At 47.0% G+C, this 15,681-nt stretch overlaps 1 protein-coding gene across 1 annotated transcript in view; it reads left to right on the top strand.

Moving 5' to 3' along the window:
• Window positions 1-2,199, top strand: part of ADCY8 (adenylate cyclase 8) — a 259,560-nt gene extending 257,361 nt beyond the window's left edge. The window contains exon 18 of the mRNA XM_021688464.1: window positions 1,690-2,199. Coding sequence (XP_021544139.1) covers window positions 1,690-2,177 — 488 coding nt within the window. The 3' untranslated portion in view covers window positions 2,178-2,199. The remainder of the gene's footprint in view (window positions 1-1,689) is intronic.
• Window positions 2,200-15,681: the final 13,482 nt, after the last annotated feature.

Here is a 15,681-nt window from a genome sequence, read left to right as displayed (position 1 = left end):
TCTGGGGTCAGGGCCGACCTTTGGTGTGAAATCTCAGAGTGCTGGCATCGTTCAGAAGTTAGAAGATCATTTTCCCGACTTGGCTGGGCATCTCAGTTTGTGTTTGGGGTCTGCTGCGACCGGCTCTACGATGTTGGGCAAGCCATTCGAACCCTCCGAATGTCAGTTTCCTCATGTGCAAGCTGGGCATGATATTATTTACCCCCGTTCCCCGCCCCCCCCCCCGCCCTTGCCCCCACCTTGCGGTAGTAACGTGGAATCAGATGGGGTGATGTCTGTAAGTGCTCTGCAAATCACGGAGAGATCTCCATCCCTGTAACTCCCACGCGGTCTGAAAGGTCCGATTTCTCAGTCACTTCTCTCTGATTTTGTGTGGGGCTGGGAGGGGTTTGCTCTTCCCCCTGCCTGGAATGATCTAACCCAGATATCTGCATGGCTTGTCCTGTCACTGTCTTCAGATGTCTGCTTAGAAAGGCCTTCCCTCACCACCTCCTCCAAAATGCCCCCTCCCACCTCTCTCTCCCTCCAACCCGACTGGTTTTTCTTTATAGTCTTTATGATTCATTGATACATTACTTTTTTTTTTGTTTCTGTCTCTCCCCAGTAGAAGGTAAGCTCCATGAGGGCTGGGGCTATGTCTCTTTTCTTTTCCACCATTTCCCCCACGCCTGGAACAGTGTTGGTCCTGGGCAGGTGTCTAGTCAGGTAGAATACATGAGAAATTCTAAGTCTACTAGAAGGAGACATATATGCCCACCACCATGATTAGTGAAATGTTATTATTCCTAAAAGAAGCCTACATTTCATGAAAGAGGAGTCATTGAAACTGTCTTCAAAGGCATTTGCCAAATAAACAGTGGGATTGGGCAGACATGATAGTCCAAGCAGGGAGATGGGCAGGGACAAAGGCACAGAGGTACTTGATGGCCAGCAGGTGAGGGCAACTCTAGCACTTCGGGGTGGGTACAATGCAAAGAAAGGTGAAGTGGTGAAGGAGGTGGTGGTGAGGAGGCTGACAAAGCAGGCAAGAGCCAGATTCGAGAGGCCCTTGGCTCAGGTTCCAAGGCGCATGGGCATCATCCTGTAGGCCAAAGGAGCCACGGCAGTGTTGAAGTGGGTTGGAACTCGGTCAGATGCACCCCAGCAAGAGCCCTCCTGCTCTGGCAGTGGTGTGGAGGACGGTCTGCAGAGGACAAGGCAGGGGACGGGGAGGCCGGGTGGGAGGTTTTTGCCATGGACCAGGGAATGATGCTCAGGACCTGGACACAGACAGAGAAGGAAAAGTTCTACCCGAGCTCTCAGAGTACTGTACCAGAAGAGGCTGGAGGACACCTGATGTCCTGACTCCTGGTCCAGTGCTCCGTCTGTCCCAGCAGCCACGATAAGTCAGTGTCCATGTGAGAATAATAATAATTTCCTCTCGAGCCCCCCCTGGTTGTCAGGCACCATGCCAAGGCCTTACTTCCATCATCTCGATTCATCTTCTACTTTGAAGATGGGAAAAGTGAGGTCCATGTAGGCTAAGGAACGGACGCAGGCCACACATGTAATGAGTAACTGAGGTGGGATCTGGGCCCTGCAGTTTAAGCACAGAGACCGCCCCCTCGCTGGTCACTGTCCCAGGCTGGGGTGCAGCCACCTCAGTGATGTCCCTCTTCTCTCACCTCTTGTTCCTTTGGTCACCTGCAGGCATCAGCCACGGCTCGGTGGTAGCTGGCGTTATCGGCGCTAAGAAACCACAGTATGACATTTGGGGCAAAACCGTGAACCTGGCAAGTCGAATGGACAGCACAGGGGTCAGCGGCAGGATCCAAGTCCCTGAGGAGACCTATCTCATCCTGAAGGACCAGGGCTTTGCCTTTGACTACCGAGGGGAGATCTATGTGAAGGGCATCAGTGAACAGGAAGGAAAAATCAAGACGTACTTTCTGCTGGGAAGAGTCCAACCCAACCCATTCATCCTGCCCCCGAGAAGACTGCCCGGGCAGTACTCCTTGGCCGCGGTCGTCCTGGGCCTTGTCCAGTCCCTCAACAGGCAAAGGCAGAAGCAGCTCCTCAACGAGAACAACAACACGGGGATTATCAAGGGTCATTACAACCGGCGGACTTTGTTGACACCCAGCGGGCCAGAGCCTGGAGCCCAAGCTGAAGGCACCGACAAGTCCGATTTGCCATAAAAGCATTTTCTTTGTGTTTCTTTTTTTGTATTTCTTTTATATATAAAATAAATATACTAATAAAAAGGTTTAATTTTTTTTAGAACAAGGATGGTTTCATTGGTCTTTGGCTATACTAATTGAAGATAGGAGTTGAGTTTCTCTTCCATCACAGACCTTTATTGACCACCTCTTATGTACAAGGTTCTTTGGGAAGCACAGATAAATAAGGTCCGGTCCCTGACCTTGAGAGGCTCACAGTTGAGTGTGAAAGAGGGACGTGTAAACAGACATTCGACACACCTGCCATTTACTGAGCTCCTGCGGTGTGCAGGGCCCAATGCCCAACTCTTTACATAATGAACTCATGTAATCCCCACAGTACCTTGTACGTCCCTTCAACCAGCATATATTGAGCACCTACAATGTGCCTCTGCTTTCCTAAGCTCCAGAGAAATCCTGGCAAAATCTTGCCCTCGTAGAGCTAGCATTCAGGGTGCGGATAATAGATCATATTCCTATAAACCAATACATAAATGGTCTACTTCCAGTTAGGGGTAGAAGCAATAAAGAAAATTGGGTAGGACGATGGGGATAAAGAATTGGGGGTCAGGGAGGCTATTGAGCTGGAATCCACAAAGAGGCCTTCTTTGAGGCCTTTGTGTTGAAGATTTGCTTTAAACGATGAGAAAGAAGCACCCTGGGAGGAAAGTGCAGGAGTCAGAAAGAATCGGAAAGGCCCAGAAGTGGGATCAAGCCCATGCGAACTGTTGGAGGAACAGTGACAAGGTCATGGGCTGGGAAGTGGTTGCAGGTGGATTACACCCTCTCCTGGGAAGATTGCATCCTACGCCCTCTTTGTCCCTTGACTTCAAAGACTCCCAGGAAAGTTTCGTGCAGGTGAGAGAGCTCAGAAAATTAAAGGATTTTTCCCAGATGGTGTAGTTAGTTGCCGAACTAGGATCAGAACTCTATCGGTCAGTCAACACTGACCGCTGTCACAGGTAACTCCCACCTTAGTGGCTAAAACACAGAGATTTCTCTCATTCACATCCTGTTGGACAAGTCGGGGCGGTGGGAGGGCTGCTCCATGCCATGATTTCAGGACTTACCTCCTGCCACTGGGGACATAGAGCGCTCTGCTTGATCCTCTATGTCCAGCCAGCTGAAGAGAAGACAGGAAGGAAGGGACGTCACTCAGAAGGTCTTAGGCACCCAGCCTGGAGGTGGCACATTCTTGCCAGAGCTCAGTCACTGGCCCCACTCACTACAGGGGATGTTAGGGAAAGGGCTCTTCCTGTGTCCACTACTAAAAGGAAAACAAAATGTAGTGAGATGCATTATCTCTTCCCTAAGAATCTACACTCGTCTAAGTCCATCTTTGCAAACACTGAGCTACTCTGGTAAGTTCTGTGTTGGAGGAATGTACAAGGTTGAAGTAATGGAAGGAGAAGTATGAAATCCCAACCATTCTCTAAATTCTTGACTCTTAACAGTAGGCCATTTAGAAGAAACTTAGGTCCAGTGGACACGCTCTCAAGGAAATACCTACCTGATATATCTCAGGTGAGAACCCCCCCCCCGGCAGAAGAGAGACTATGGTATCCAGCGAAGCACAAAGCAGGGGAGTGGGGAAAGGGGCTTGAACGCCGAGCCATGTTTGGAATGACCTTTGCTCTCAGAAACTATACAGGTATCAAAGAAATACACGAGGTCCCAGTAGAGTGAGAAGAGGGTATCAGGTGAAAACCTTTGTCAACTGTAAAGCCTTCCACACACCAGGCTTCATTATTACCTCTGCAGACCGAGAAAGCCTCCAGGTTTATTCAGTGCAAGCTGCTGAGGACATTTAAACAAAGTCAAGCTCAGCGCGTGCTGAGACTTGGAATCACAGGAAAGAGGGGGGAAGCTGAGTTCAGGTGGGCTGGGGACTCGGCAAACGTCCCAGCAATGAGTCCGGCCTCTGATGGCCATCAGACTCTGACAGCACGGCATCCCCAAAGACAGAGGAAACTTGATGTGGGCCATCAAATTTTGCTCTGATCCATAGCGCAGGGTCCTTCTGGAATCTATGGCATGTTCAGCAGAGGCCCTGGGAAGCAGACAGGCTGTGGGGAGGTAGATTCAGCCCCAGGGAGAGAGTTTACCAAGCATAGATGTTATCCCTAAACTCTGAGCTAGGACTTAGGACAGAGTCCCTGGACTAGAAGCAGAATATGGTCCTAAGCAAGATAACTGGGAAGAAACCAAGGTAGTAAGCATCAGGCCAGCCCCAGGCTTGTGGATGCTGCCAATTTGGGGGTGATGGTGGGGCTGCTGCTGTCAAGCTTCACCCAGAACCTGGCCCCGGCTCAGTGATGACAAGGCCTGAAGTGAAACAGATGGAGGTGATGGGGACCCCATCCTGAGTCTGGGAGGTGTGGCTTCCTTCCAGGCTCTCTCAAACAGAGGAGCAAGGGGGCAAGATGGTGCCGAGAATCTTCACTGGATCAACAAGAACCCTGCCAGGTGGGCATCTGGCCATCTGCTCCTATACAGCCCCAAAGCACTGAGTCCCTGCCCCTGGGTCAGCCCATTCCATGGTACCCAGTCTTCCCATAAAGGGTAAAGCGCAAGAAACAGAGCCAGGAACCTGGCTTATGGTTGACGAACTAGGAATCACGCCTCTTCTTGGGCCTTGTATAAGGCTGGAGGGGGCGGTGAAGAAAGGCAGTCTTCCTGACATTAGAGATAATGTTTTCTGTTTGCCTACTTCTTGGCCTGTTCATCTCATTTATTAGAAGAACTTCAAATGTCATGTGATTTCTAGGAACCTGGTATAACTCAGAAACAAACCTGGCATAATATTCCAACCAGGGACTCCAACCTGATGTTTTCCCCACTGAATTCTGCTTGTGAAATTTTAGGTTTGATCTTATTAATGCCAAGTGTAAACTCTGGCAGAGGGAACATACAAAGAGAAACACAGAATAGGGACTGCTTAGTCTCCATATGTTCAGGCCCAATAGAGGGGCTTTCTCAATAACTCTGTATTCTTGACAGTCTTGACATCTTCTGGGTGCTGATTCCGGTCACCCCCACCCACGTTTTTCAGCCTGTGTGAGTGACGCACAGCTTCCCATGAGATGAGTACAGTCCCTCTTAGAGAAGAGGTAAGGCATTCCTCCAAGGGCTGGGTCTGAGGACCTGCTGCCTCCCATTCTGTGCTCCCATAAAGTCAGGCAGATGACCCGGAACTCAGAAACGCCCCACACCAGCTCCACTGTGTCCCCTCCTTCTTAAGGACCATGTGAGCGTAGCTGCCCTCAGTTGGAAGTTAGGACTGTGTTATCATCACCATTTCACAGATGAAGAAGCTGAGGCTCAGAGATCTGAGCAACTCTCCTGGTAAGATCTTAGAACTGGAAAATAGGGGCGGTAGCTTTCAAACCCAGGGGCTCTCATTCCAGAGTCCTGCCCTGAAGCACCACTTCCCAGCCTTTTGGTGGGTACATAATATTCATTAAATGAGAGTTGAAAGTGTGAGCAGACTCTGTGCCAACAGCCTGCAGGCTAAAAAGACGGGTGAACCAGGGCAGAACTCTGGAACGGCAGTGGGCAGAACAGCCCGGCATCACTGGCCCTGATCCTAAACAGCCTCCCCAGCTCCCCCCCAGGAGGTCAGACAGCTTCTCACTCTCTCTATGGGGTGTGATGTGGAAAAGGTCCCGACACTCTGGGTTGAGAGTTCCGAACTCAGTTCCTCGAGGTGCGCAGACCATGGTTCGAATCCCCCACTTGTCAGTGGTTCAGTGTTGGGTCAGGCATAAACTGTGCACCAAAGATTCTTCATATGCTACATGGGGATAGTCATGGAAGCCGCTGTGTAGAATTTTGAAGTTCTCAGGTTTGAAAAGTATGGTTAAAATATCATATACTAGAGAACATCCCCAAAAGGGTCTGAGGCAATGCTCAGTAATTAAATCTGTTAATAAAAATGTTCTCACAATACATGAATATTCACACCAGGTGGCATAACTGGAGTCTATAAATAGGACTAATTTCAGGGCATGTTTTGCCCCCAAATTCGTTATAAAACAAACGTCAGCTTTTAGAGCATCGTGGGATTTGAAGTGTCGATAAACGATTGTGCACCCACAATGCCTCACAAGGCTGCTGTATGGATGACAAGCAACAATGAGTCTCATCTCCCAGCAGCTTGGCCCTCTGCCCCACCCAACATAGCTTGTTGCTATTATTACACATGACGGCTTTTCTGAAATAATGGGCATTTGTCCTTTGCCTTTATCTTTAAATCTTGGTTATTTGTCCACATTTACAAAATTTCCTTTAAGGAGTATATGTTACTTTAATCATGAAAAAATGGATAATTCAGCAAAAGTAAAGCATGTATATTGCCTTAAAGGCATGCAAAGGATTTCACTGGACCCTTGGAGATTGCACCCTGAGCCAGAGTGTCTGGACCACTCCCAGGATGGAGGTGGACACCTCGCAGAAGGGGCTGGCTCAACATGGTGCATGGCGCTCCCCACTGCCCCCTGAGGCAGAATTTTCCCAGCGATGCAGTCACCACTGCTGACCCAGATTTCAAGGCTCCCCTTTTGGATGCAGTAAGAGAAGGGGTGTCGGAGACTCATTTCCTCCCCTGACATTTTTATTCCAGACCCGCAGGCTTTTCTGACGCTCTGCTTCCTGTGCCAACCAGCATTTCCAAGTGAGAATGTTGCTCTCAGATGAGCTGTGGGCTCCAAACAACTGAACCAAATATTTTATTGATAAGTTACCAGGGGGGCAGGGTGCCCTGCAGAATAGCGCCCTGTGCAGATTTGAATTATTAATTGCATATCAGCCACACACCTCCCGCCACCATCCTGCCCCTCCGGCCCCAGGAAGATAATATCGCCATTCTGATAAGCAATCTGAGTCAACTCCATGCACCTGTCTTTTCCTTTTAGAAAAACAGCTCGACTCGAGTGCAATCAGCTTCTGTTTGGAAATAATTTCAAATATAGTTCTTTCATAATACACTGACTCCTATCTTGACATGATTGTAACAATAATGGTAATGAGAACCATTTTCTGAGTGCTTTACAGTTTGTAAAGTCTATTTCCAAAAATGATTTCAGTTGATCTTCATAACAACTCTTGGGGAGAGATTTTATTATCTCAATGTTCCAGCAATCCAGGGCTCATAAAAATTAATAAAAATAAAATTTTAAAAAACTCTATCTAAAAATACAATGTTAAGAATGTTCCCTCTAGGGGCGCCTGAGTGGCTCAGCCGTTAAGCGTCTGCCTTCAGCTCAGGTCATGATCCTGGGGTCCTGGGATCGAGCCCCGCATCGGACTCCCTGCTCTGCAGGAAGCCTGCTTCTCCCTCTCCCACTCCCCCTGCTTGTGTTTCCTCTCTCGCTGTTTCTCTCTCTGTCAAATAAATAAATAAAATCTTTAAAAAAAAAAAAAAGAATGTTCCCTCTAGGGCACCTGGGTGGCTCAGTTGGTTGAGCGACTGCCTTCGGCTCAGGTCATGATCCTGGAGTCCCGGGATCGAGGCCCACATTGGGCTCCCTGCTCAGCAGGGAGTCTGCTTCTCCTTCTGACCCTCCCCCCTCTCATGCTCTCTCTCTCTATCTCATTCTCTCTCTCAAATAAATAAATAAATAAAATCTTAAAAAAAAAAAGTTCCCTCTATCCCTACACTCTGAAGAGTTTTAATCAGGAAAGGATGTTGTATTTTGTCAAATGCTTTTTCTGCATCAGTTGAGAGGACCATGGTTCTTCTCCGTCCTTATTAATGTGTTCTATCACATTGATCAATTTGCGAATGTTGAACCACCCTTGCATCCTGGGGATAAATCCCACCTCACGTTCATAAAATCCATCTATGAAAAACCCACAGCGAATATCATCCTCAATTTGGAAAAGCTGAGAGCCTTTCCCTTAAGATCAGGAACACGTCAAGGATGCCCACTCTCGCCACTATTGTTCAGCATAGTACTAGAAGTCCTAACAATAGCAATCAGACAACAAAAACAAATAAAAGGTATTCAAATTGACAAAGAAGAAGTCAAACTCTCTCTTTTTGCAGACGACATGATACTTTATGTGGAAAACCCAAAAGACTCCACCCCCAAATTATTAGAACTCATATAGCAATTCAGTAATGTGGCAGGATACAAAATCAATGCACAGCGATCAGTTGCTTTCTTATACACTAACAATGCAACTATAGAAAGAGAAATTAGAGAAACGATTCCATTTACAATAGCACCAAAAACCATAAGATGGCTCGGAATAAACCTAACCAAAGAGGTAAAGGATCTATACTCTAGGAACTACAGAACACTCATGAACGAAATTGAAGAAGACACAAAAAGATGGAAAAATATTCCATGCTCATGGATCGGAAGAATAAACATTGTTAAAATGTCTGTGCTACCCAGAGCAATCTATACCTTCAGTGCCAATCCCGATCAAAATTCCAATGACATTTTTCAAAGTGCTGGAACAAACAATCCTTAAATTTGTATGGAATCAGAAAAGACCCCGAATCGCCAAGGAAATGTTGAAAAAGAAAAACAAAGCTGGGGGCATCTTGTTGCCTGATTTCAAGCTATATTACAAAGCTGTGATCACCAAGACAGCATGGTACTGGCACAAAAACAGACATCTAGACCCATGGAACAGAATAGAGAACCCAGATATGGACCCTCAACTCTATGTCAAATAAACTTCAACAAAGCAGGAAAAAATATGCAATGGAAAAAAGACAGTCTCTTCAATAAATGGTGCTGGGAAAATTGGACAGCCACATGCAGAAGAATGAAACTCGACCATTCTCTAACACCATACACAAAGATAAACTCAAAATGGAGGAAAGACCTCAATTTGAGACAGGAATCCATCAAAATCCTAGAGGAGAACATAGGCAGTAACCTCTTTGACATAGGCCACAGCAACTTCTTTCAAGATACATCTCCAAAAGCTAGTGAAACAAAAGCAAAAATGAACTTTTGGGACTTCAACAAGATAAAAAGCTTCTGCACAGCAAAGGAAATAGTCAACAAAACAAAGAGGCAACCCACAGAATGGGAGAAGATATTTGCAAATGACACTATAGATAAAAGACTGGTATCCAAGATCTATAAAGAACTTCTCAAACTCAACACCCAAAAAACAAATAATCAAGTCAAAAAATGGGCAGAAGACATGAACAGACACTTCTCTGAAGAAGACATACAAATGGCTAACAGACACATGAAAAAATGTTCATCATCATTAGCCGTCAGGGAAATTCAAATCAAAACCACATTGAGATACCACCTTACACCAGTTAGAATGGAAAAATTGCCAAGGCAAGAAACAACAAATGTTGGAGATGTTGTGGAGAAAGGGGAACCCTCTTACACTGTTGGTGGGAATGCAAGTTGGTACAGCCACTTTGGAAAACAGTGTGGAGGTTCCTCAAAAAGTTAAAAATAGAGCTACACTATGACCCAGCAATTGCACTCCTGGGTATTTACCACCAAAGACACAGATGTAGTGAAAAGAAGGGCCATATGCACCCCAACGTTCATAGCAGTAATGTCCACAATAGCCAAACTGTGGAAAGAGCTGAGATGCCCTTCAACAGATGAATGGATAAAGAAGATGTGGCCCATATATACAATGGAATATTACTCAGCCATCAGAAAGGATGAATACCCAACTTTTACATCAACATGGATGGGACTGGAGGAGATTATGCTAAGTGAAATAAGTCAAGCAGAGAAAGTCAGTTATCATATGGTTTCACTTATTTGTGGAACATAAGGAATAGCATGGAGGACATTAGGAGAAGGAAGGGGAAAATGAAGGGGGGGACATCAGAGGGAGAGATGAACCATGAGAGACTATGGACTCTGACAGACAAACAGGGTTCTAGAGGGGAGGGGGGGGATGGGTTAGCCCGGTGATGGGTATTAAGGAGGGCACGTACTGCATGGAGCACTGGGTGTTATACGAAAACAATGGATCGTGGATCACCACATCAAAAACTAATGATGTATGGTGACTAACATAACATAATAAAATTTAAAAATAATAATAATAAAAATACAATGTTAAACCTGCAAAGAGCTTAAAGATCATCTGTGGTCCAAAGACTTGATTTTGCGCATATGAAAACTAAAGCCCAAAGTAGGGGGACACGTTTGGCCAAGATTCAACAAGCAGGAGTAGACATAGAGCCAGTGCAGAGAACCAGGTCCCAGTCTCGTGCCCTCTGACTCCACATGGGCTCTCTGACCTCCTCTCCTTTGCTCACTGTAAAGAAGGCTGCCCTGTCACCTTAAGTCCTCCCTGCCCTCTGAGCCTGAATGAGGTTGGCCCGACATCCTCTGGAAGCCCACAGTGTCTGCCAGCCCCCACAACCCTCGTCATAACCCTGCTTCTGGTGCTCACTGCTCCACAGCCCATCTCTGCTCCACGCTGCTGGGACCCAACCCGAAACTCGGCCCCTCCTCGGTTTGTGTAAACGTGCACGTGCACACATGCGTGCACAGACACATGTACATATACAGAACACTTCCATACACACTCATATACACTCACATGCACGTATACTTCCACACACATGCATATATACTTACACACAACCACCCACTTATGTACACGTACACTTACACACATGGGTATACACATACACATACCCACACTCTCACATGCATATACACTTCCACACCCACACACCCACATGCACATATACTTACAGGCACACACACTTCTTCCACACATACCCATACACACCCACATGCACCTAGATGGTAAGCCCAGAACTCTCTCCTGAACTGGGAAATCAAACATCCAAGTGGTTCCAGGCACCACCACCTGGATGCCCCATGAGCTTCTAGTCAAATCCTCTGTGAAGGAGCCCACCTTCCATTCCTCTAACTTCTTGTTTCCCTGTGGCCCCGAGAGCAACTCCCTGAATCCCAGCTCAGCTGAGGCCCATCCAGCTGGTTCTCCTTCCCCTTCCCCTTCTCCATCTTCCTCTGCTTCCTTTACCAACACAACTACATGCACACACACACACACACACAGTTATTCCTGATTAAAAACCTTCAGTGAATAGGCTGGTTTCCCCTCCCATAATGACTGTTTGACTTTAAGCCTACCTTCCTGGAATCCAGTGAAAACTGTGTCATCTAGTGGTTAAGTGTGTGGTTTGGGACCAGGTGAACTGCATTGCAAACCTATCAGCATGTTGCCCAAACAAAGCCTGTGCAAGCTCTTATCACTTTGTGATCACTCATTTTCCTTGAGCAGACCCCAAATCCCTCAAACACTGTGCACCTTAAGAAATGATAGCCCAGAACTGCATGGGGAAGGCAATTTTGGGATGCAGCCCCTGGCTTCTCTGTGACGCAGAGAAGACCTTAGAAGAGGGTGACAGTGGTGCCAAGTTAACACCGACAACCAGCACAACAGGGCTGCCCCCTCCAGCTCCCCAGTGCGCACTACAGCTCATAACACTGCCTCTCAGCCCAGGTGTATATGCTCTCACAATTTACTGCTAATTGTCTGTGACTTCCCCATCTGCTAATCACCGATGAGATCATAGTTCACAGTAATAGCTTAAAATGCAATGCTCTGAGGCCCCCTTGCTTAAATAAAAGGACTCGATCTCTAATAGAGAATCCAACCACTGAAAATAGTACCTTGGCCAACGTCAAGGCCAATAGCATCCAGGCCTCATATAGGAATGGATACATTGGAGGTACAGAGCCCAAATAACTAATTGATGGCACCTCAAGCTTCCCCATCAGATGTGAACTCCTTGAGACTGGGACCATGTCACTTTCTTGCTTCGAAAACTGTGGCTAATGCAGTGGCTAGCCATGGTAGGTCCTCAAAATCATTTGTTGAATGAATGAATGAATGAATGAATGAACCACTAAATGAACACAGGGAGGGCACATGTAAATGAATAGGATCAAGGTGTGCCTGCTCAGAGGATATAGCCCAAACTCTCTGGAAAGCCCTTCTAGACCTGGCCCCTGACCCCTCTTCAGCCATCTCTCTACTCATGCCCTCTTTCCATGCCCCAGGCAGACAGAAACTACTTCATCCCCCCCCAATCTGCTAGGATTGCTCCCTGCTTTCTCTGTACTTTCTCTCCTTTCCCAGGCTGATAATGATGAGTTCAGGACCCTCCCTAGGAGTTACTTCCTCTGGGGTACCCTCCTCATCCCCCTCGCTACATGGCTTAGCTGTTCTCACGTGTGCTTCCAAGCTTGCCATCCTTTGCCTTTACAGCATTGCCAGACTTTGCATTATTGTGTTTCATTGTTCACTTTCTCCCACTAGACTGTAACTGCCAGGAAGGGGGACCGTGTGCAATTTATTCTCAGGTCACTCCGTGCCTGTCAGTACCTCATGTTGTCCCACCCTGCAAAACACCATGGACTCCCCCTGCCCTGCTGGTGCTCCACCCTCAGTGCTGGCCCCTGGGCATATAGTTATTCTTTCTTCAAATAAGTATTCATTCTCTTCTAGGTAGTGAGGACACAGTGGTGAACAAAACATACAACTCCCGCCTTCGTGGAACTTGCATCGTCCAGATCAGCCTAACCTGTTAGGATTATTTGAATATATTAGATTTTCAAAATGATGCTCTTAGAGCAGAGGACCCAGAGGTGCCCTAATGCTGTCTTTCCCTTCTCCCCTTCCTCCCCAAGGATAATCTGAGAAAGCTCTGTCTACATAGACTTACATACACACACGCACACACACTATTAAAGAAAAATTATTCTGACACTTGTTAAAATGGTAAGGAAGACTTTATTCAAGACTATTGCAATAGGGGAGAGAGATGGGACTCCACTCCAAACATGACAGGACAGGTGAGGATTTACAACCAAGGAGTGGGGGGAGGGGCAGTGGATGGAAAATCACTGTGAGGAGATATGAAGGGTGGGGGGTTCAAAGACTCAAAGATGGGACTGAGGAACCTGATCAGATATCGAAGATGGGAGTGATGACTTAGCAGGAGTCTTGCTAAAACTGCTCTCTGCAGACCCAGCAAGGACAGGACAGACACAAAAGGTCAAGATTGAATCCTAGTTGAGAAGAGGGCTCAGAGGAGCCCTAACAAATTTTTGTCAAGGAGAATCTTTGTCAACATGCACATGCGCACACACACACACCAGCACATGCACACGCACATGCACACATGATAGCAGCAGACAAGTCACAGTACTACTTTCTTAGTCGCTGGCCCAGCCAGCAATGACCCCAGAGAACTGCCCTCTGGTTAAAGTTGAGTTGTGTTGGCAGCTTCAGCACCCAACCTCCTACTTCTCCAACCAGTGGAAACATGGGGACCAGCAGAGTAGGGCAGAATGATGGGAAGAAAGAGATGGCCAGATCTCAAGCTGGAAGGGGGTTAGGGTAGGATCCTGGTTCAGTTGACAATTCTGCCACATGGAGAGGGACAGAAAGTCTAAGAAAAGAGCAGAGAATAGGCTCCTGCATTATGGTATGTCTCCCTGAAGCTAGCCAGTCATTGCCCGGTGAGCATCCTGAACTCACTCATATGGTGACCTCTCTGTCCTCATGGGAACGGGGAGAGCTAGAGGACAGGGAGGATGGGCAGAGTGTTCCACACCATCCATAACAGTCTTCCAACCATATGGAAGACATATGGATCCAAAAAGTCTTCCAAGGGGGCCTTCTGGGCACGAGAGTGGGGGAGCTGAGTCCACCCCATCCCAGACTTGGAGCCCTCAGTCAGTGTCCTCAGTCAGAATCCAGGCTAGCATCCCCTTCAGACGCAACCTTGCATGTCCAAGATGGCCCCTGGCCACAGCCCAGGGCCTCTGGGCTCTGTTACCCTTCACTGGGCTCAGGCTGTTGATTTTCTTTGTTGCTTAAAGATCCCACAGCCCCATTTAGCTCAAGCCTCAGTCTCAGATTGCAGTTTTCCCCTGTTCATTAAATTCGCTCTCGGCTGGCCACAATTTCATTCTTTTTCTCCACCCTTTGTTTGAGGGCCGGGCAGAGAGATTGCAGAAAGCAGCATGGGGGTTGCTTGGCACACCTCCAGAGCCGCAGAGGAAATGCCCTTGGCTGCAGAGCCACAGGCAGGAAGGGAGGCTGGCCTGGGCCACCCAGGGCTAAGCTCCCGGAAAGGAGGGGGCAAAGGATCAACAGGGAACAGGAAAGCCTGGGGCACCTGAATCCAGTCCCCGAGGAGGCTGGGAGCTGGCAGAGCACTCCTGCCTAGCACAGAAAAAGGAGACAGACAGAGAGCAGGCAGGGGAGGAGGAAGGCTATTTCAAGTGTGCACATAACTACCAATTACAGGGAGTGCGGGATCTTGATGAAAATGCCTGAGAGACAAGAAGATTTGAATCCTCTTTGGAGACCAAAATTGCAGATAATAGGATTGAGGTGAGGTTAAGAGACACAATAAAAGGAGCCAAGAAAAGAGAGAGATTGAGCAGAAGTCAGAATTCTTCTGTTTGTCTTTTTCACCTCACGTCCCATCTGCATTCAGAGGCAACAGAGTCCCAGGTTCAAAGGCTGCCTTCACCTCTTTGGAGTGGCAATGCTTGGGATAGTTACTTAATCTCTCTGAGCCTCGGTTTCCCACCTATGTAGGAAGGGACTAGCTGTCCCTCTCTCATGAGATTCCTATGTCAGTTCAACGTGATCCTGTGTAGAAAGCCACCAGTAACCAGGCCCAACTGCTTAGCTCCTGAGCCAGGAGGAGAACAGACTTGTCCAGAGATGAGTTTCCTGTGAAGTTTGGCAGGTGGATGCTCTTCCGGTTCCCAGAACCTCTCCAGGAGTGGGGGAACAGCCCTGGACAGAAAAGGAAGGGTAGGCTCTATGTTCATTGCAGCATTATTTGCAATAGCCAAGATATGGAAGCAAAATAAGTGTTCATCAATAGACAAATGGATAAGGAAAATTGGTGTGTATACACAATGGAATATTACACAGCCATAAAAAAAGGATGAGATCCTGCCATTTGAGACAACATGGATGGACCTAGAGGGTATTATGCTAAGTGAAATAAGTCAGATTGAGAAAGACAAATACCATATGATTCCACTCATAAGTGGAATCTAAAAAAAAGGAATAAAACAAAAAGCAGAAGCAGACCTATAAATAGAGAGAACAAACTTATGGTTGCTGGGGGGAAAGGGAGGGGAATTTGGGGAAAATGGGTGAAGGGGAGTGGGAGATACAGGATTCCAGTTATGGAATGAATAATTCATGGGAATAAAAGGCACATCACAGGGAATATAGTCGATGATATTATAGTAGTGAGTATACACTTGTGGTGAGCATAGCATAATACACTTGTGGTGAGCATAGCATAATGAATAAACTTGTCAAATCTCTAAGTTGTACATCTGAAACTAATGTAATGTTGTGTGTCAACTATACTAAATTTTTTAAAATGTAAAGAAAGAAAGAAAGAAAGAAAGAAGAAAGAAAGAAAGAAAGAAAGAAAGAAAGAAAGAAAGAAAGAAAG

The sequence above is a fragment of the Neomonachus schauinslandi genome, chromosome 4, assembly GCF_002201575.2.
Source record: "Neomonachus schauinslandi chromosome 4, ASM220157v2, whole genome shotgun sequence".
NCBI lineage: Eukaryota > Metazoa > Chordata > Mammalia > Carnivora > Phocidae > Neomonachus > Neomonachus schauinslandi.
Note: the sequence above shows the minus strand (reverse complement) of the source record. Positions and strands in the feature narration are given on the sequence as shown.